General features: G+C 41.8%; 1 protein-coding gene across 6 annotated transcripts in view; it reads left to right on the top strand.

The window, feature by feature from the left end:
- RPS6KC1 (ribosomal protein S6 kinase, 52kDa, polypeptide 1) overlaps window positions 1–19,422 on the top strand; it is an 82,074-nt gene extending 62,652 nt beyond the window's left edge. For all 6 annotated transcript variants that reach the window (XM_010131823.1, XM_010131824.1, XM_010131822.1 and 3 more), the window contains 5 exons: window positions 1,422–2,996; window positions 3,268–3,357; window positions 14,905–14,987; window positions 15,687–15,782; window positions 18,900–19,422. In XM_010131823.1, the coding sequence (XP_010130125.1) occupies window positions 1,422–2,996; window positions 3,268–3,357; window positions 14,905–14,987; window positions 15,687–15,782; window positions 18,900–19,010 (1,955 nt within the window). In that variant the 3' untranslated portion in view covers window positions 19,011–19,422. The remainder of the gene's footprint in view (window positions 1–1,421; window positions 2,997–3,267; window positions 3,358–14,904; window positions 14,988–15,686; window positions 15,783–18,899) is intronic.
- The last annotated feature ends 3,267 nt before the right edge of the window (window positions 19,423–22,689 follow it).

Genomic DNA, 22,689 nt, shown 5'->3' with positions numbered 1-22,689 from the left:
CCGACTAAATCCATTTGTGGCTTATGGCAGAGACCACTTGAATTAATAGATGTAAATTTTTATTTTCACTGTTGAACTCAAGCTGTTAGAATTCCCTCTTAGTATTTTTAATATACTTAGTTTCACCATAACCAGCAAGATATCTTATTATTTCCCACCCCCTTCAAAATCAAGGTGTCCTAGCCAGGGGGAGAAAGGGCAAGAAAACAAAAAAATATTATTCAAATTAATTTTTAAAGTATCAAGGTTTTTTTGCCTTTGATAAGCTATTTTTGAAATTCCTGAGAATATATAAAACCTGCTCCTAGGCAATGAAAAAGTACTTCTTTTGTTGTACTTTTTAAAGGAATTTTGCCCGATATGAGAGGATGTAGAAATAATTATTAAAGACTTTATTTTGTAAAATATAAAACTCTCTTTTACCCAAATAAGTAAAAAAAGACAGAACCAAAAAAACCCCAAATCAAAACTTTGCAGATGCCTAGTGGATTGGATACTTTTTTTTTCTTCTACAAAGATCTTGTTCGAACTCCTGCTTTTCCAGAATTCCTGTACAATCTTTTAAATCAAAATGTCTTGACTTTGCATTTTCCTGTAAGTTATCAAAGGTGGCTTTCTAGCTTTCAGCCAAAGTCTTTGGCCCATGCAAGAGGTGCAATAACTTCTTGATTTGTTTTGTGCAAATTACGGTTTATAATCTGTGAGTTTTCTTTATATGTGCAGTATTTGGAAACATGAAGGGTGCTATTTTTCTGTTTTTAGAATTTAACTCTTACTTTTGGAGCTGTAACTTCCTTAAACTCTTTGATGTGCAGGAAGTGGTTTGCCAGTGTTACTTAGACTATTGGTAAAGCCTTCTGGAGTCTGAAGTTAAAGGGAAAAATACATCCATATTTAACTAAAGAACCCCCACCTCTTCAAAGAGAGAAACAGATCCTTAAAATATCCCGCTAATATGAATGAGGTAATTCCCTTCCCCTTATTGAACTTGCTAATTAGTAGTTTTTGGTCTGTCTTCCCTAATGTTGCTTGGAGCTCTGATACAGAACTGTTCCGTACTGACAGGACTGGTGGTGGGTGCTAAACCATTTGATCTTCCCTGGTTTTTGCTTTCTTTTGAGACAGCGGATGGAGAGTAGTCGCCACCATGCAACTTGAGACAAACTCTGAAATTAAACTTTATTGAATTTTTTTTTTTTGATTAATGCAGCTCTTTAAATATTTATGTTTTAGTACAAGTCTGCTTGAAAAGCAGGTTGCGGTCTCGAAGTATTTCCTGCTCAAGCAGCAGATCCAACTCGCTCTGTGGGCACAAGGAAGGAGTGTATTGTGACAATGAGGGTATCTGCTTGTTTCATAATGAAACGGATTCTTTTTTGAGTGAAATTAAGAGATTCTTCCCCCCTCCTCTTTTCTTGCAGGAGGAAAACTGTGGTCTTACGTCAGTAAGTTCTTAAACAGAAGTCCTGAAGAGAGCTTTGACATTCCTCAACCCAGAACATCCAGTTCAACTAAAATCTACCTGGAGCAGCCAACCCCAAGTCCTAAAGAAATGGGTAGCAGCACCGACTCCAGAGAAAGCTACGGAGAGAGCATGCTGAAGGTGGCCCCGCTGAAGAGCAGCCTGACGCTGAGCTCTCAGGATGACAGCAGCAACCAGGAAGATGGCCAAGAGAGTTCGAAGTGGATGGACTCAGGATCGAGCTCTGAAGAAGAGTGCACTACTAGTTATTTAACGTTATGCAATGAGTACGGGCAAGAGAAAATTGATTCTGGCTCTCTAAATGAGGAACCGGCGGTTAAACTGGAGAGCGAAGGTCTAAATATCAAAGAGAGAAGTTGCTTACAGAAATGCAGTGTCATTGGCAGCGATAGCTTCACACCTCAGGTCGCATCTCAGGAACGGAAGCTTTTCATCGACGACGCTGAGGTGGAAATAGCTAGTCCTACTAGAATATTGGACTCCTTAACTAAATCAAAGAACAGCCCCATGGAACTCTTCAGGATAGACAGCAAAGATAGCACTAGTGAGCTCCTGGGGCTTGATTTTGGAGAAAAATTACATAACCTGAAATCGGAACCTCTGAAGCCATTGTTTTCTGTCCCAGATCATGACAGAAGCTTGGACCTAGAGGACAAAATGGGTATGAGAGCTCATGACACCATAAGCAGGGGTTCAAATGACTCTGTGCCAGTTATCTCCTTTAAGGATGCTGCTTTTGATGATGTAAATAGCGTTGATGAAGGAAGGCCCGATCTCCTGATAAACTTACCTGGTGTGTCTGATGAAACAGAAGAAGCAACAGTGTCAAGGCCAACAAAGTTCACAAAAACCGACAGGGACATGTTGGAAATAAAGTTACTAGAAACACCCGATGTCTTACAACTAAATAATTCCACAGAGCCATGCAAAGCATTTGATCAAGAGCCAAATCATGTGGCACCAGAAGTGGGCGATCCTTCCCGCGAGGAAGCAAAAGGACAAAGCGGTGTCACTCAGGAAGCTCTTGGGACCCTCTTTACATCTGACCGAGAGGTAGGTGGTTCAGAAGACGGGGCTCTGTTTCAAAGGCTTGGAGCCTGCTCCTTAAACGTGATGAGCAAAGAAGAAAGTGTATTTGTTTCCAACCCACTCTCAGGTGCTCAAGATGTTAGCTTGGATGGAGACACGTTAAGAAGTGAAGCAGTGTTGCTGTTTTCCGATCAAACTGAAGACTTTGGCAAAGACGGGACAGACCCAGCTTTGTTACCAGCAGCTGAGAGTGAAAAGACGGCACCAAAGAGGGAAGACAAAATAGCGGTAGCAGGAGAGAAGGAAATACATCAGATTTTTCAGGACCTCGACGAAAGATTAGCGATAACCTCCAGGTTTTATATCCCAGAGGATTGCATTCAGAGATGGGCAGCTGAAATGGTTGTAGCCCTTGATGCTTTACATAGAGAAGGAATTGTGTGCCGCGATTTGAACCCAAACAACATCTTATTGAATGATAGAGGTCAGGAACTTTTGCAAATGCATTTCTTTTTATTCGCTGTTGCTTCCAATTAACTGAGTAGGCGTTTTATCTTGTAATTAGTATCTTCATTTCCTGTCTAGAGCTTCATTATCAGTGCAGCAAATTCACCCCCAGTAATAGCTTCTAGTACTTAATGATGCCATTATTCTTAATGATACTGTTTTTAGCTACAAAAGGAGTAATTACAGTTCACTTCTGTAGAAAATGGAAGGGAAAAATGTTTTGATTTCTCCTGTCGTTTTGTTTTTAGGACACATTCAGCTAACGTATTTTAGCAGGTGGAGGGAGGTTGAAGATTCCTGTGACAACGATGCCATAGAGAGAATGTACTGTGCCCCAGGTTAGAGCAATCACCCTCAATGTTTCACTTGGAAAGTAGATGAGCAGCTTTCATTTTTTCTTGGAGCCTCTATAGCATAAAGCTCGAGATCGTTCAATATCTGAATTTTCTTTGCTGTTTCATGAATGTCTTAAAAAGCTAAAGGGCTCATAACTGCTTTGTTGTTGAACTGTGGTGGTGTTTGTTAGATCGTTTCCATGAAGTGTAATTGTATTGAACGTCTTGTTTAAGCAAATTTAAGGAACGTTTTGTTTTCTTGCAGTGATTTGCTATGTGTGAGTACACATTGATAACTGAAAAGAGCAAATAAGGGAAGGGGCAGGCTGAAGAGATGACACCAAGAGCCTTAAAAATGCAAGAATTTATACATGCGAAGAACAAGCTGCCCAGTGATGGAGTCCCCATCCCTGGAAGTGTTTAAAAGAGGTGTAGATGTGAGGGGCTTGGTTTAGGGAGTGCTGGGTTGGACATGATGTCTTAAAGGTCTCTTGCAACCAGATGATTCTGTGATTCTCTTAACATGAGGGGAAAAAAGCCCCAAACCACAGCAGTTTGAAAAATACGACCCTAACAAGCTCAGAGGTGCCTCTGACATTCTTGATGAGCTACAGTGGGCTTTGAAATAGTTCAGAGAGCTCTTTTCTTAGAACTGCTTTCATCAATCATGAGGGTGATAAAATCAATATCTCTTGTGTTTTTGTAGCAAGGATGGCACTTAAAACCAAGCCCTCCCTCTTCTCCTTTTACCAATTTATTTTCTGCTAATGTAGTGGTCAAATGGTAGCGACAGCTAAACATCAGGCGTTTTACTTGCAACTTCATATTTTAAAAATTTCATAGCTAGCTTAAACCTGCCTTTAGAGTTGAAATGACTACTGGGAGGCTATTCAGATTTTTTTTTTATTCTGAATTTGAAATGCCAACATACTCTTTCTCCTGCGTGCGTGGTCTGGCGTTGCAACTTGGCATTCAGGTACTCCTCAAGCTCAGCGTCTGCAAATGTGCTCAGAAAAATTTAGAATAAGAGTTATGGAAGTTCTGAACTTAGTTTGGCATCAGGTGTTTATTCTGTGACTTGGAACTGCAGCTGGAATACAGTAAGGAACTGCTGTCTGTGAGTAGAGGTGGTATGATCTCAACAAAAATTTGGATGCCAGCCTCTTGAGATAAATAGTAAATGAAATCTTTTCTATCCAGATGCAAGTCAAAAGGACAGGTATTACCAAAAATTATTCTTTTTTAACTATCAAAGCAAACCCAACACCTTCCTTCTACCCTCACCCTAGCTGAATTCAAGAACAAGAAAACTGGGAAATCCCAGCAACTCTTGTGGTTGTTACATAGGAACACGTCCTGGTTGCCAACGTGCATGACATCCTGTTAGAAAGAGGATTTTTCCTGCCTCCCTAACCCAGCCTTGTACAAAGCGCTCCCTAGTTGAGTAGCAGCAAAGATGGAAGTGCAGCCTTTCCCCACCCTGTCATCATTAATGAGCTGTGAAAGTCAAAGCTTAATTTTTCTGTATTTTAATGAGGAACCAGAGAGAGACTTTTTTTGCCCCCTAAGCCCCAACCAGCCAACTCCTGCAGTAATTAAGTGCTTAGGGAGCAGTTGAAATAATATTTAGAAGTCCCCAAATGCAAGAATAAAGTTTTCTGTATCATCATTATTTCCAGCTCACAGCACAGGTGTGGGATCCGTCCGGGCTTTTCTTGGTTAAGCTCCCCTCTCCTCTCCGCCCTCTCTGCCCTACCCCAAGCTGCAGTTTGCTTCGTGGGTCTGTAACTGGTGAGCTACGAGATGAAGATTTGCAAATGCAAATATTGGATATACGCAAGGTGACTGAACTGATGCTGCTCCAGGATTCCTACCTTTCTACTTCTTGATCGTAGTTACCCCTGCAAAACATACTCTTAGTGTAGCTATTTCATGCTAATTTTTGTGTAAGAGAGTAATACTTGGTATAACTTAGTGCAAAATGTGTTTTGGAGCCAAGTGCCATCGTATTCTGAGGAATGATTTAATGCCCGTGCCTTGGGTAACGGTGAACCACTGAGTCCAAAGCAGCTCTCTTAGGGCTACTGCTGCTGGTAGATTTTGCTCTAGAACTTTTGATCAGTGTTAAAAAAATAATCATGTTAGTGGGTTTTCTTTAGGCTCTGATGTTACAGGGAAAAACCCCGTTTTTGGGTAATCATTTTTCATTTTAAGGAGTGTACCGTGTCCCTGGAACCCATGGCTCCTCTTTATTGTGACAGCATTGTTCCTCAAGCTGCTTCTTGGAATTTGAAATTGTTTTGAAATTGTGCTTACGCTTCTGCTCAGTACACTAAGAGAAATTGTCAAGTGTGTGTGTTCGTTTTCAAGTTCTTTTTAAAACTGATTGTAAATTTCTCTTAACAGCAAGCCTCTTCCTGCTTGCTGCTGTTTTATAGAGGTGAACAGGTAATCTTCGCAAAATGTCATCAGCTCGTATGATTCCTTACCATAATATAACATGGTGACTAAATAAGGTGGCTCAAAGTGAGTCTCTATCTTGTTTAGTATTTTTCCGCTGTTTCCAGTACTGGGTGCTTTTGTGTTGCCCTTCCTCTGGGTACTCAGCCTTCCTTCTCCTTCTCCCTCCTAACTGAAGGATTCTGTGAAACGTGGTTTGTAAAATTTTGTCTCCATGCATTTAGCTCGGTGTGTGTTTTCGTCAGAGTTCAGGCTAGAATAGGGTTTGGATATGATAACTGGGACGTTACGTGATTCCAGTGTTTTGCTGAAATTATGAAAGTATGCAAGAAAGGGAAGATGTCTTTATCAAAACACTGTCTTTTAGGGTCTGTGCTGGAGACTGGGAACAGATGTTGAGTCTTTAGATACAGTTCTGCATAAATTTTTTGAGAGGCAGAAAAAGGAGAAGAGGAATGTGGAATCTAAACAAATTGCAGGATATTTTCAATTTAAGATAGGTAGGAACTTGTATTGCAGAGTTATGTGAAAGATGTAAAAATGTATTTGAAACAATTTTATCTTTTTAATTGATTATGTTCCAGGTGTTACTTTTTTACACCACAAGTTTTAAAGTGCTTAGCAGTGAAGTGCCTGAGGACACCTTTAAATTCAAAGTTGCTTTATCGGTTGAAGGAAAACATAGAGTCTAAATTCTCCAGTGTATATACCAGCCCCTAATTCCTGGAGGGGCTAGGGATTATAATGTGTTAACGTTGAAGTTTTTCAGACCCAGGGGAGGATAGAGGTCCAATGACGTGGAGCTTGCTTGCAGCATCTAGGAGTTTGTGTTTGAGGGTTTCAGTACCCCAGGTTGTAATGTTGTAGTAAAGCAGAGTAGTTTTGGTACAGAGACAGCGATCAAATCCTTGCCGTGGAGAATAGCAAGGACTTGCTCAGCTCTTGTTATCCGATGAAAAAGCGGAGGGGCAGTGTGAATGCATGTGCAGGAAAGAGATTGTGCAGCGTGTATATATAAAAATAATAGAACAAATGCAAACGCTGTAAATGGAGAAGTGTCGGAAAGCCGAGGGAGGCGAGAGTTTAAAAAGCTGCACGCCTTTCCCTGCTAGCAATATAATTAATTTTGTATGAAATAGCAACTGTCGTTTTATACCGCACATAAATTAAAAGCAGTGGCACGTCTCGGCTGTGGACGGCAGGTGGCATTGTACCATTAATGGATTTTGCTGTGGCACTTGCTGGCTCTGCTTTGCCAAACTTCACATGAGAACTGGAGACGGAAGATGCGGTTTATTTGTCATGATTTGCATATCAAGTCTTGTACTCACGAGCTCAGAGTCGTGGTGTTTTATAGCGCTGTTGAATCTGTTGGTAAAGCTGGATGACTCTCTTCACTCCTACATAGTTTTACTCAATTAAAAAAAAAAAAAAATCATGCTGAACCAACTACTGCGACAAAGCTATCTGCAGATGCTTAAAAGGAGCGCCCGTGCTCTCCTTTGATTAATGGCCAAAGTAAATCTTTGCTGTTCACCTGTGATAAGTCAAACGTTGTTTCTCTAACCCACAAGGGAAATGATGGATTATAAATCATCCCCCATAAACTCAACACCACTTCAAGTAAAACTGTGGGGGTTTTGGCCAAGAATAACCTATTTGCTTTTAGAGAAGAAATTAAGCACTTGTAACAGAGAATTTCTGCTGCGTTAAGGTGACTAATGTGAGGTTTATGTGTTTTTTTTTTTCTCTTTAACTTTCCTCCTCTTTATAGTAATTTTGTTTTCTGAGTGTTTTAAAAGGTGCTAAGGAGCTGATGGCTGAACACAAAGTTATTAGCAGATCAGATGCGAATGATTCACTTCTTTTTAAACAGCCCTTTGCTCTCCATGCCCCCTGAGAACTCTTATCACACATTTGTCCAAAAAACCCCACAAAAACTAACAACAACAACAAAAAATCCCTTGCGTTATCCACCTGCCGGGTGGCTGATCGTAGCAGCGATGTATCTCTTTATCTCTTGGTTAACATGCCTTGGTATTCTGAAGGGGGGAAAATTCCAGTAACAGATTCAATTTACAGGGACAGAAACTTGAGCAAATGCCAGCCTGGCAGGGGGGCCATTATTCTGCTCTATAAATAAGTTTAAAAAAGAAACAAACACACACACAAACCTGTGAATCAACATGTTTTGGTCTAATTGAGGGGAAAAGCAAGATAGATGAATTTTGAAATGCAAATGATCGCCTTCTGTTATTTAAGTATTGGTTTTGCCAACTTTGTGATCTTAAATATAAAGACTTGTTACCTTTTAAATGGAGTAATAATTATATTCCATTCTCGGTAGTCAGGATTTTTTAAAATCAAACCCGTAACTTTTTTCGAAAAGCCCCTCCATAGTATGCCGAATACCTGTGAGAGCGACAAAATTTGCCACAGCCTAGTCAGGACTGTCTTCAGCTAAAACAGATTAAGCTGAGGATTTACTCATGAAGAGAAATCTTTTAGGTACTTTTTCGACGTCACCTCACAGGTGAGAGTTGTAGAAGTGGCTTGCTGGTCTAACATCTCGTGTAAATAACAATGTGCGAATGAGATGTTTTATTTACACTCAGTCCTCGTTCCAGCAGCGGGGAAGCCTTCTGTCGCATCCCTGTAGTGTTCTTGGAGGACGAGATCTCAGAACTGGGCTGCCTTCAGAGTCTTGTTTCTTTCTTGTCTAGACAATGAGTTGTCACCAGACTGCGTTTACTAAAAATGAGATTTGCTTGTTGAGATCATGAAGCTAAAGGGAGCTTAGAGTCACAGAAAATGCAAGTAGGGACCTGGCCGTCAGTAATGCATCGTATTAGTCTGATTTATTCTGCTCTAATCACACAAACTAGCCTTCACAGAAGCCCGCACATAAATATATGGTATATTTGGTTTTATCTAACCTGCTTCTACTTGTACACAGTGCAAACCATAAGCAAAAGGAAGGCTTTGTGGGCAAAAGATTTTGTTCAAAAAAAAAAAACAAAACAATCCCAAAACGTTTCAATTTGCAACCTGATTTTTGTACTCCCAAACGAAGATGTCACTTGTGCTTTTAGACAATTGAAAATACAGATGCAAAGTGCAGCTGATAACCTAAAACATATGGCATGAAAATAAAAATTGCCGGGTTGCTATTATTAGCCTGTATGCTATAATTTTTATTTACTGAATAAGGGAAAAAATGGTTTGCCTCTGTTTACCAAATAGATATTTGATGCTGGAAAACCTGCATATTATTTGCGTGTGTTTTTCAGTGGGAGTTTACAGGCGCTCATTAAATCTGCTATTCTGCTATTATAGTAATTTAATTTGAGTAGATTTTTTTAAGAAGCCAAATAACTGGTAGATTAAAGTGCCATTGACCCTGAGAGGTGTCGAGGGGTGGGCTGGTTTCGTGGTATAGTGTAAGACTGGACTAGATTTTATCTACGATTCTGTCCTGGCATTTTGCATGACATTAATGTGTCGGGATAATGGTACAAAGGAAAGGAAAAAGCAGGGTAGGTGAAAGAGCTTTGAGCAGTGAAGGCAGAAGGATGGGCTAGCTCGATTTGAAAAGCCATGGCAGTAGGAAACAAGATTAAACATGAAAAAAGATGTATGAATGGCTGACATGAACACCGAGGAGAGGTCTGGAGCTGCAGAGAGTACTAATTGTTGTGAAGCTGGGAGGAACAACTTTACAACAAGCGTTTGGAGTGGTACTGCTCTCCAAAGACGCCCGAGTGTCCCACAGAAAACAATAACAACTAGCACCATGTCATGAATCTGGAGTAGGTAATTGAAAGCATAGGACGGGGGAGAGAATCAGGTATTTTCTGAACATAGGCTGGCGTGGTTTGGCACTCAGGCTTGGTGGAAGTACACGACATGCTTTAGGTGAAGAACATGTTCTTGTGGTTTTTTCAGTGGACTCTGTAAGAAGAATAAGCAGCCAGAAGCTGTTGATTTGTAAACATCTGATACTGCAGGCTGGCTGACGTAAAAGCCAGTTTATAACTCTTGAAGAAACTGTAATTTACCTGTGTGGTGTGGTGGGGTTTTTATTTCTTTTCTTTTTTAAATTTTAAAGTTATTATTACAGATGGGACTAAAACTCCAAGGTAGTGGAGAAGATGCCTTTTGAAAATAAGCTGCAAGGTTAATTGGTGCTTGCTTTGTTTTGCTAACAGCAGTAAAAAGCTTCTTTGTCTCTTTTTGTCACCTGATTGTTTTAGGGGAAGTTTTAATTCCATCTTGGGCTGCTAAAAGGAAGAAGAAACAGTTCCCTCTGATTTTTTTCTGTTAGTGCCATGAGGAAATTTCTTCCAAAGAGGAACATAGATGCTCATGTTTTTGAATACCTTTAAGATGAAACTTCCTATTTTCATACTCCGTTTGATCTCAGCAGATGCTCATTGGGCTTGCCTCACTACTTGATTGTTTAAAGACCATGATAAACTTTTTACGTAACTATAGATGGTTCAATACTGTGTTTTATAAATTGCTAAAGCATTTTAGGCAAAGGATTATGGCCAGATTGCTTGTGTGATGCGTTGTTTAGTGACTGTATCTTATGGTATCTTGGCTGACTGAGTGTGCCTAGGGTAGATTAGCTTGGACTCATTTTACTTGGTTCTCTGCAAGTGCTTCTTTACGTATATAGATATTCAAATATGATAAAATAGTGAGCTTTTAAAATTAAATGAGTGTAAAGTAAATAGAATTTCTGAAGCGACTCTAATGTTTTTTCATGCAATACTGTTTATCTTAATGGCTGCAGAAAGCAAAAACATCACGTCTGATGTTTTCAGGGTGTTGGACAAGTCCATTTCCTCCTGAATGGTTTCAGACACCTGATGGTAGTTCAGATTTTATTAACTTGTTTTGTTATCAGTGCAGAAATAACACTTGAATGCTATGCTGTTTCTGCTTGAAACACAGGGTAAGGGAAGGGACCTTCTCAGGTTTTAAAATTCTTATCCATCCAGCAAGAGTCAAATGGTTCTTAATTCCAGGAAAACCAAAGCAAGGCCCTTCCTGACTCTTAGGTGTTGGCAGAAGAATGCATCCACCTAGATCCCGTTTTCCTTTGAGCTGACTTCAGATGCAGAGTTCTGGATGTAACAGTTTATCCTATAAAGTTGTTCTTGGTGATTTGTAGGCCATCTGATGTCCAAGTCCACCTTTAAACCTTGCTTCTGTGTGTTAACGAGGGGTTGTGTGTGCTGGTCGAGAGGTCTTACTGTCAGCCCTGGGAGAAGATGAGGTGTGGTAGGAACAGCCTTATCAAGAATATGCATTCAGGAGAGGTGAAGTTCTGCTCTTTTCCTTCAGAACTGGCACTTCTGTTTAAAAATACAGAGCGTTGTCAGCTACGTGTCCCTTATCAGGAAGTAAGGTATTGCTGTGTGTAATGCAACTACTGAGATAAATAGGGAAACCTTGGAGAAATGGCTTTCACTTGAGACCAGCTGTTGTGGAAGGAGGACGGCGCTGGGTGGCGAAGGTGTTTACCTGCACCATCTGTCTCTAGCTGAACCTGATAGTGTTTTACACATCTCCTTCCCTTCAGTTACCCCTACGGCTGCTGCTGAAATCGCGTCTGCGCGTGAATTCAGCATTGCTGCCGACACGTGCTACTTGGGGCTAGTTGTCGTGCAGACCTGCAGCAGGAAGAGAGAAAGAAGAAAGCTCTCCCTTCTAGTAGAAGTTGCAGTACAGTTGGAAGAGCTACTGTTTTTTTTAACCCTGCTTTTTTATTTCTCCAATTTAAAAGGTTTTCATATTTGAGAATATTTTTTCTGCTAGTGCTAGAAACACTATCACCGTGCACATGTGTGCGCACATTTATAGTTGTACAAACGTGGTTGAGGTCCTTGATTTCAAGGTTCATGAAGTAAAGAATTGGCACAAATATCCCCGTGTTATTCACTTAAGCTTATGGGTCACTACCATTTATTGTCTAAATGACTTTGCTGATGTATTGAGATGAAAATGTTTTCTTAGTGAAGGCAGATATTGTAGTTTGGATTTATTGCAATATTAAAGCTTTAAAAAAAAGCATATGCCCTGTGCAGTATATTACATTAGTAGCTATTCTGTATCACTTGAAAGCACTTCATAATCTATAATTTCTAAATTTTCCCATGATGTGTAGTCAAGATAAAACGCAGTCATATTGATGTGATATCCTGAACTTATTATGATCAGCATATTGCATCAGATGTAATGTGACCTGTTTGAAGTAAGGGAATGTAAACAAGACATGTTTATTTGTAGTATTCACGGTGATTTTTTTTTTTAAGGAAAACATTTATTTTAATCTGAAGTCGGGAAACTTAGGGAAAGCAGCAGGAAAGCAGACATTGGGTCGTAAGAGAAAAGTTGAGCCAAAATTCAGGTTTTATAAAAAAGGATACTCAGATATTCCCCTCAGCTGAGTTTTCCATTTCCTGATCTGTGTTGGTTCAGATGACTTGTTGTGCAGTGTCCACCGTGTGCATGGGAACCCAGCTGGAGCCCTTCAGCCCAGGGAGAAATCGGTGTTACTTGACTGTTCTAACTTTATCCTGCTTGTGTCATTGTGGTCACTGTGAGATGTGGATGGAGGAGCTCAGTGCTGCTCTCTGAAGAGCTCTGCAATGACGTTTGTTTTGGCTTGGTGTATATTGGAAGTGTTCTTATGGCTGACAATATGAACTGGGATTTTGGAGAAGTGGCCTCTGGTTTACTTTTTGACTTGTCCTCTGTGTTGGTTTTCTTCATCAGTGAAGTAAGTGAGGTTACATCAATGTCCCATAATGAGCAGTGTGAGGATCTGTGAAAGAAGGCAGCGTACTTTGATGCTTCAAAAAACTGGATCAGCATCTGTGATTGACAACATAAAAGGAAATTATTAAACTCAGAAATGAAATTTTTGTAATAGTTCTTTTCTCTGTGCTCAGAGTGATGGGTTTTTTTCACCTTTAGGATATTTTTCTGTTGGGTTGTAACTCAAGTGGCCCATCTCCACTGAATGTCTTAGGGGAAGAGAGGGTTATCTCCTTTTGTGGCATTATTCTAAAACTTGATGTGTCAATATGGAGAAAGTTCATGGTAGTTCAAGAACTGAGAATGCAGTAGTTGATCTTAATTAACTCTTGGTTTTACTGTTTTTATTCTGGAATAAGTGTGGAGTTTAAAAGTAAAAACCCTCACTTGTTTGGAAGAAAGCTCTCTCAGCCTAGAATATCTACAGGATTAAAGCCATATGGGAAAGAAAACTCTGCTCTAAAGGAGCCTAAAGTATTTAGGTTTAGCTTTTACTTTCCATTCATGCTATCTTGGTTTTGAATGTACATTATTGGAACATACAGAACCAGGAAATCACAATCCAACTGGAAGAGGCATTTCCATTCAGTAGGTTTCACTGGGAGATGCTGTGAAAACCTTTCACCAGCTGGTTCATGGCTGAGTTTGGGGTTTTTTGTTTTTTCTTTTTTTAAAGGACAGTTACCTTGAAGGTCTGCTTTTCTGAAGGGTTGTGAAATTAAATTGCAAGAACAGGCTTTGATTTTTACACAAACTGTCTCAGTTCACCATGATTTCAATTTCATCTTGTTGCTTGCCTGGGATCTTAAAACATTTTGAAACTGCATGTAATTAGGCTGCTGCAGTTCCTCACGTGGCTGCCATTATATCTTTGTGAAAGTTTCTTGTTACTGATGGAAGTATTAATCTGTAAGGACTGGAATAAATTCTAATGTGTGGCACCCTTACAGTGATGTATGGGGCATTCGGATGCCATTAACTGTAATAAACTTCTCAGCGTGAGGGATGTCCTACCTAAAGAAACAATGTCTGAGCCATCCTTCCTTGTTCATGCAACAGCAGCCTCAGCCTCGTCCTGCAAGGTGTGGAGTGTCTTCCAGCTTGTGTGGCAGCTGCCCGAGGGGCAGCCCTCTGCACAGCCCCGTGCTCAGCGTGTGTGCGCGTCGCTACCTCTGGGGAGGTCTGGGACTAGCTCCTTCCTTTTGCTGACCCTGCAGTGTGACTCATCTGTATTTCTCCTTGGCCACGCTCATGCTAAGCTCCATAAAATGATGAGCAAGATTTTTTGAACATGCCACAATGCTTTTCACAGCAACAACTATGTGACTATATGCTAATTGTTGTCCTCTGCGGGGAAGCTGCTGTCGCTTTTGCCACCAAAGCTATTTTAGTGCAGCTTCTGCATTTTTTTTTGACAGTCAAAATGAAGATTTCATCGTCATTGCAATCTGTTTTTCTGCCTGTTTTAGAGCAGACAGTGTGGTGTGTTTGTGTTTAATAATCTTTGTAGTTTAAAGCCTGAGTCAGTGAAGCCACGTTTCCCACTTGCATCACGCTATTGAATACGTGAACGTGTATGGCAAGGGACTCTGCAACTCCCATCTCACCTCTCTGCTGTCTCTTGTGCCTGGACAGCAGGGAGGGAGTGGTGGGTGCTGGCTGGGTGCTGGGGAATACAACTTCTTGTGCCTAGGTGCAGCTTGGGCTGAGCTGCAGTTGCCGGCTGTGGTTAGGCTATGTGGAGTAGATTTAGCGCACCTCTCTCTGGTTCCCAACAGGCAAGAGAGGCTGTCGTGAAAAGCCTCTTGCGGTGATCCCAGCAAAGGGAGTGGGTTAGCTGTGAGTCAGATCCTGTGCCATAAGGCAAAATTAAGGTGTGCAGTAGACTACTATCATCTCTCCTTTGTGCTGATTTTGGATGCTTCAGCCACTCTGGTCAGTCCAGCTCTTCTGACCAGAGTAAATTCTCTAAAGATGTTTTGCTTTACTGTCCAGTAGAGAAGAACCTTAACCATGATGCCTGTGAGTCTTGAAAATGCCTGTGTATGCATGGAAAAAGCAAATTATGCATGAAATGTATAGTGTTGCTGTGTTTGAACAATCTGTAGGTGGCTAAAGGGCTAACTAAATTGCAGGCATAATGAAAGCTCTCTGGTATTTCGTGTATGTTCTGTCAGCACTAAACAGTCACCTTGTAAATATATGTTAATTTTGAAGGTGTAACTGACCTTTTTAATATTAATTGAAATGTCTCATGTTTAGAGGTTGGCGCTATCCTAGAAGAGACAGAAGCCTGTGACTGGTGGAGCTTGGGTGCCATTCTCTTTGAACTCCTCACCGGGAAGGTAGGGCTGGGGGCACGTTACTTGATAAAACTGACCTCTTGGCCAGTAGTTTCTCACAAGTGGTGTGCCCGGTTGTGAGTTCCTTGCTTGTCTTTCTCAGAAGTGCTTTGCCGACCCTCGATTTGCTTGGTCTGCATGGGGACAGAGAAACGAAACATGCTGAAGCTTCAGCAGAACAACTTGATAAAGCCATATCAAATTCAGGACTGAAACAATAACTAAAAACCCTGCTGCCGTCTTGACTGCAGTGAAATCAAAGTTCTCTAACTTTCCTTCTGGTCATTTACAAAATTTTTGCTCTTAATAGTTTCAGTATTATCTCCTGGGACAGCGTAGAAGCTGTTACACATTGATTTGGTATTTTGAGAGAGAGAGTGCTCAGGCGGATAAAAGTGGTGGTTAGTTGACAGTCTTGCATGAGGGAAGCAAAGTCCACCAAATTTCCAGACTATTCAAGTTTCAGCAGCAGAGTAAAGCACTAAGATTTCAATGTTCTAAACCTGTACCTCCTGGGGGTGGGGGGGAGGGCATCAGTGCCTGTGGACATTCCTTCTAGAATGATACTAGGAAGCACTGAAACTTCAGCTCTGCGTGTTAATTTGCATGTATACTGGGAGATAATGCAAACACTACAGCTTTTTAATTAATAAACGTATCTGCCTGCTTTGATTATTTTTTCCTTTTTTTTGTGTCCTCCAGACTCTGGTTGAGTGTCACCCATCAGGAATAAACACTCACACTTCTTTGAGTATCCCAGACCATGTATCAAAGGAGGCCAGATCACTGATTCAGCAGGTAATTGGGGGTAAAACCTGTTTTCTGTAGGTGCACGTGTGGACTGGACAAATACATATCTACCAAAGTTGTTCTGGTGAAGTAAGTATAAAAGCTGCCGATAGGAACGTGGATGGTCCTTTGTCACCACTGGTGAATTTTGCCCAGCTGTCTTGTTGCATCTGGAAACTTTGACTTCTGCTGCCAGGTGTCTCTGTAGAAAACCAGAGTGCTTTGCCATTTCCTCAAAGAACAAGTTTGGTCGGTGCTGAGTGCTGTGGAAGTACCTGCTGGTGATGCATGAATGTTTTAGGAATTCTGCCCTGAATGTTCATGGAAACATTTGTAATGGATTGAATTAAACTGAAAAATGGTGATGCCAACTCAACAAGATAGCTCTGAGTACTGTGAACACACGGATCAGAAGTTACGCCCTTGCTGTGGTTGAAAATCTGTAGCTGGTCCTCCAGGAAACCTGGATGCCATTTGTTAAGAAAAGTACTTTACATTGAGAATACAATGACTGCTTATGACGACAGCCGGTAGGTTGGACAAAAGGCAGAGTAGGAAACCTTAAAATACAGACAGCCTTCCAGACTGATACACTGTTTTCAAAGTAACGGGAAGAGTACTGACTGCTGGTTTTAGTTTACTCTTAGCTTTAGGTAATTGTGACTGAGAGAATAAACTTGTAGTACAGGATCCTGAATTTCAGGTAATGCTCTTTTTCTTCTAGTTAATTCTGGCCTAACTGAGGCAGTGGAGCCTTGATCTGACCTGTTCCACTCGAGCAGATTAAGTGATGTGTGGTGTTCAGCTTTGATGGGTCTCTTGCTAGTGGATGCACTGAATAATGACATTGCTTAGATGTAGATTTAAACAGAGGAGAGTGGAAAAAGTAGTTCTTGAAGAAAATGAAGGACGGAGATTTTGAAAATTTGGTGAGTCAAAAGAGCCAGTGACTGACTGATTTCTGTGTCATTGCTGTGAAATGTGATGGAAATGGAACTAGATGGTTGGGCCTCCAATTGTCGTGAGGTGACATGAAGTCACTGGAGGTGAAAGCGTGTGTCTCCCTGTTTCTGGCAAAGGTAGAAAGGGAAGTGTCTAAAGAAAAATCTCATTTTTGGATCTATATTGTTAGATGGTAGCAAGTTGTTGCCTTCACCCACAGGTGTAACGGGACTCAAGTGGCTAAGGGAAAGCAAAACCACACTTGATGAAGGGAATTCCTCCTATTAAGACTAGAAGTGAAGACAAAGTAGTCATCCAGTCCGCTTTTCCCTGCCAGTGTAGGATTGTTCTTCACTGCGGACTAATATATTGCCGATTTGCAAATATGCCAAAGAGTGGCTCTCTTGCCACTCGTGGTTTGAGTGACAAATGTATCTCTGTCACTTGCAGATATATTACAAGGTCGTATCTGTTCAGAGAACAGTCACCCCAGTGTCTGTTAGGTTAAGCCTTCCAGTGTCGGGTGGTGACTTATCTGGTGGAGGTTCGTCTATATGGGCTAGTAAATCACGTTTTTGTTGTGTGACTATCCAAGGAAGCTGCCATTCATTGTTGAGGAAGCCTTGTCAGGAAAAGGAAGAAAGCTCTATTGGCATGGACAGCAATTTGTCATTGTGACTTTCCTTCCCCCCACTGCCAAGGGTAAACAGGTCAAAGCATCACAGAATAACTCTCCAGGTTCAATGTTCAGCAATACAGAAAACTGTGTCAGACGTTGTCTCCTGCTGTGGCTTCCAGTGCAGGTGACTTCCCTGTAAACACCTTCATTTAGCCAGCTTCTAAGAAAACAGAGATCTGTTTATTTCTGCTGAAAGATGAAGTTGTTATTTTTGTGTTGGTTTGGTGTTTTGCACCCAATTTTTTTTTTTTTTGAGGCAGCTCCAGGCTTTACTACCAACAAAATACGAAATGTGACTATTCAATAGGTATATCTTGCAGTTTGTGTTGCATCTGCTTTCTAAGATTAAAGTTCTTCTGGAAGGACAAAGTCTAGAAAATGAGAGTCTGTGCTTGCTCTCTCCATGCTGGTGCTGGCTGTATTTCAGCAGAAGGCAGAGACACCCTGACTGCATCTCTGCTGGCCCGTGGAAGGTAATCAGAGCAGCACTGCTCGCTGTCACCGAGCTACCTTTGCTATGTGATGTTATGACTGAACAGCAGAGCCACCGTAAGGCGTGGAAATTCCTATGTTTATGGATATAGGCTCACTTAGCTGCAGAGTGCATTAAGATATGAATACACGTTGTTCCAAGTGACACCTGGGAGAAGTCATCCTATTAGCTGTTGCAGAAGAAGAAAGCAGGAAAGAAGTCATGCCTTTGTACTGGCTCTAATTGAATAGACATAAACAGTTCTCTAAAATGGCAAAATATTTTTGTGTGTCTGTATTAGTCTCTTTGGAATATTACCTTTGCATTCCCTTTTATATGGATTGGTATCTTTAAACAGATGTAAATAGTGTGATTTCCTTTTCACAGGAATTCAGCATGTGATCTACAACTAAAAAGCAAACGACGTGCTGAATTTTAGGAAATTTCCATGAAGCCATTACACTGTTTTGTTTCTTTCACTGGAGTTTTGATTTTTCAGTTTTAGTCCATTTGTAGGACTCCTGAAAAACTACTACTTTTTTTTTTTTTAAAGGAAATAGAGAACTGGCTGCAATCCTGGTACTTTAGGACCAACTCACAGTTTATGAAATGGAAAGTTACAGACCACTGTCCCCGATGTAGTGGTCTGTAACGCAGTGGTGTGAGCAAAGGTTAAGATGAAGCAAACGCAGCATCCCGAGTTCTACCGGTGCAGGCTCTGGCTGCTGCTCTCTTTTCTTAAAATGAGGTTACACTTAAAATGAAGTCCCACCAGTGTGCAGTGCTTCGGGGAATTACATGCTGTGATCACTAGTCTATGAAGACTGTAACACTGAGACTCAAGGAAAGGAGAGTTGTCTTCCATTTACTGGATTTTAGGAATTTCAAGTATGCTTTCACACTCTTGAAAGTAATTCACAGAGCAGGAAAAAACGGTAGGACGTCCTTTACCTTAGACCTTTCTGGAACTTTTAAGCAGTTGTTTTTGTTCTTACTCACTGAATCACATATATATTTTTCTTTTCATATCAAGCTTTTGCAGTTTAATCCTGCGGAGCGTCTTGGTGCTGGTGTTGCTGGTGTGGAAGACATCAAATCGCATCCATTTTTTGCCCTCATAGAATGGGCAGATCTGCTGAGATGAGAGATGTGTGCCCTCTGAACAAACTCAGGTCAAGCGGACAAGTTTCTCTGGCACAGAAGCACCCCGACTTGCTTCCTTTGGATGTCCCAAACCATTTGGACGTGGTGACTAAAGGATGCTGGAGCACTCGGGCCAGAAGCGAACACTTTTAACAGGACTTACTGGTCACACAGGGTACGGGTTTATTTTTAAGGCAACTGGTTGCTGCATGTGTGTAAGTCTTTTCACCAAAGGGTGGTTTGTGGTGAAACTCCTGGGCAGCTTGTTTCGCGCTGCCAGTTGATGAAGTAGAAGCGGGAACTTGCTGTTGGTGCTTTATCTGACGATGGACATGTCTATAGACTGTGCCAGTTGAAATGTCTTTTATAGTGTCAATAGACCATTTCCCTACGCTAAGTGCAGCTCTTGGGGGGGCGGGGGGAGGAAGGAGCAAATAATTTATTAATGGTATATGCTGAATAAAATACTAAAATGCTTTATGCAAAAGTTGACACATTAAAAATAATATATCCATTAAAAATTAAGAAAGCTGTTGCATAATACTGTAGAATGTGTCTTGAAAATGGCATATCATTTCCCACAGTGGAAAGAGCATATCAAAGGCAAGTGATGCTGTCAAATGTTGTACTTTATGGGCTGGCAATGTCTGTTTAAAATTCTCGACTCCATTGTACTTGGTGAGCTACATGTTAAAGTCACTACAGAAAGGGAAATCTTTCACGCTCTTACTAAGGAGCAGGAAAACACAACGCTAAATAAATGTGTGGATTAAAAAAGGAAAAACTCTTCTCTCATCACTGCAGCCACCACTTTATCACTTAATGAACTTTACTTCCTTTAAGTGTCCTATTTTTAGCTGCTACTTCAGGATGAAACCTTTCTGCTTGTGCTCTTCTGCTTGAGGAAGCTGCTGAATTCTCCCGTTTGTTTGTTAATAGTCTTAATAAATCAAGGAAAGCCTTCACCCACTCTGCTGCTCCAACAGGAAGAAGCCTGGGATTTGCTCATGCGAAATGACTAAGTGACATCTCTAAGCAAACCCTGGTGGGTAAGACTTGGGTGTGGGCCAATTAGCTGACCTGCTTGCTCGTTAGAAAGGGCTGGAGAATGGGAGAAGGCTCTAAGACACGCAGAATGCTTGGCTGTGCCCTGCTGTTGCTGCTAAGCAGCCAGGCCTGTACGGGTTCCTGGCGTACGACTGCTGTGCGCTGCCACGCTTGTGCAGATCGTGCATCTGTGGGGTTTTTCCTAAATGTTCCCTTTACTCTCTTTTTTTTTTTCCCTTTTTCTTCTTCTCCCCAGCTTTATCCGGAGAACAAAGGGCAAATTCCTTTGGGAAAGTGAGGTGACAGCTATGATTATTGAATTTACTACTCCAAAAAAAAAGGTATCCCTCCATTTGTATTTTATGGGCACTCCCAAAAGTGCATCTGCACAGTCTCCATCTGTTAGACGCCAGGTCGGTGTATTCAAATAAAGTGGAAAAGGAAAATGCTTCACTTAAACAAAGGAAATCTGGAAACCTTTTTTTTCCTTTTAAAATTATTCCACTCCCCTCTTTTTTTCTTTCTTCCCTTTCTTGTGATCACCAGGCCAGCAGAGGGGCTGTAACAACACCGCAGGTTGTAACCAGGTCACTAGTATCACTGCCTACCGAGTGCTGTCCAAGATTACATCACTCTCAGAAACTGTGTTTCAAGCTACCACCCTCTGGCTTCATAACAGGAACTCCCTCAGGTGAGCCACAGGAACAACTTCCTGCACCGAGCGGGTCGGAAATCTCTAATGCGGAGACCGAGCTCATCCAGAGCTTCCTTCCAGCACTGCCCTGGCTCTGACTTTGGAGAGGGCTCGTTGCTCAAGGGAAGCCTCCCTTCCCTTGGCCACCTGACTCCATCCCTGGGGCTCTCTAGGACAGAGATAATGTCGTTGCCTGTGTCGATCTGTCCTTGCGTTTGCCTGGTGATAACTGCTAAAAAGTTCCACATGACTTTGAAATGCTCTCTCGTTCAGGTTGTGCCCGTGTGCTGGCTGCAAGGAAAGGCAGGATAAGACAGTGCAGGAGCACAGGCAGGTTTCTGTAAGTGGCGGAAGGAAAAGGCTGTTCTAGCAGAAGCCAGGTTTAGGTAATGACACCCAAATATTTCTTTTCAAGTGTGTTAGTAGTGAGGAGATCTAGGTCACGGGGACAAGAAGGAACGGGGCACTTGGCAAGATGGTTTGACAGAAATGAGCTGTTGAGGTGCTACAGGTTTTTGTAGCCTTACCACTGACTCGGATAGTGGTTTTGTTAAAGGAAGCACAGTCTGGAGTTAACTAATTGCACACACAAAAAAAATCCTGCTTCTATGGGTTTTTTTTCCTTTAACATGTATTATGTTGTGTTTGTGTTTACATGTATTCCGTTAATAAAATCTTTCAAGCCTAACTCAGACCTGGGGTTTCTGGACTTTACGTTTAGTTCTCGAAGACAATCCCTCCTGTCTGTCTAATCGATGCATTTTGTCTTCGGGTTTTATGACTTGAAATGTTGTAGACACCTCCTTCTTGGTGCCTCTTGTGAATCCTCGTGGTGCACTTCTCTATTTTGCTGCCTGTTAAGTAGTGCAAAGTCCTTCCGTTACACCCGATGGCTGATAGCAGAAGAGATCATTGTCTTGTTGTTCACAGGAACTGGTGAGAGTCTGTGTAAAACATAGTAAAATAAACCTATAGATTTTCCTGCTCTGCTGTGGCTGCTCAGGTAAGGCGGGTAACACACTTAGGGCATCTCAAAGCAGTAATTCATTGTACCCTCTTGAAGCACTCTAATATTTTTTTGTGTCCTACTAAGAAAAACTGGGAGACACGGTGTTTGAAGGCTTGCACTGGTAGAATTGCTGTGAGGTGAGCCAGGGCCCTGCCCAGACTTACGGAGGGAATTGTGTCTCGTGAAATAAGAGAGGCATAACTTTGTTCGCTTTTCATGGCTGTATTCACAGCACCTGTGCTTGTAGCACAGCTCCTGTATCTCCCGTGACAATCACCTCTCAGACAGCGGTCACTGTCACGCTGACTCTCTGCACACCTTTTGGATGCTGAGTCGGCAGGGTTACCTGCGCCAGAACATCCACCCGGCTCCTCTTGCCAGTGCTAAACCTGTTCCTTGGTGCGTCCCCGCAGCGAAGGGCACTGGGATGAAGGCGGCTGGGGAGGTCAACCTTCTCTAAATGAAGCACTCAGCATAACAAGGTACGGGGAAGCACAAAGTAAACCACTATGGGATTTTTTTTTTTTTTTAGTGTGGTGTCATTTGTTTTCTCAAGGACACTGAGTAGGAAGCTGGAGAAACAGAAACTTCCTCTCTGGTGAGATTTATGGTCAGGATTTTAGCAATAAAATGAAAAAGTACATTTGTTGATTTCTTTGGGTTTCTGCTTTCTGCTTGGGCTTCACTGTGAGCTGAACTCTGCCATTCCTGGCTGCTGCCTGGCCCTGCGCTCTGCCTGAGGGACCCCTCACCCGGCTCCCAGCACATGCTGGTGACCAGCCCAGTCTGTCTGTGGCTAAGCCACCTCAAGTCCTCTTGCAGTCAGCAGTGTCTGTGGCTGAAGAGCACCTCTTGCAGCTGACCCTCAGCTCCCTGTCTCTTCTGAGCACACACAGCTTTCAAATCAACTTTTCGTGGAGTCTGAGAAGT

The sequence above is a fragment of the Buceros rhinoceros genome, unplaced genomic scaffold, assembly GCF_000710305.1.
Source record: "Buceros rhinoceros silvestris isolate BGI_N320 unplaced genomic scaffold, ASM71030v1 scaffold422, whole genome shotgun sequence".
Lineage (NCBI taxonomy): Eukaryota > Metazoa > Chordata > Aves > Bucerotiformes > Bucerotidae > Buceros > Buceros rhinoceros.
The sequence above is the reverse complement of the archived record's forward strand: the minus strand, read 5'-3'. Positions and strand labels throughout refer to the sequence as shown.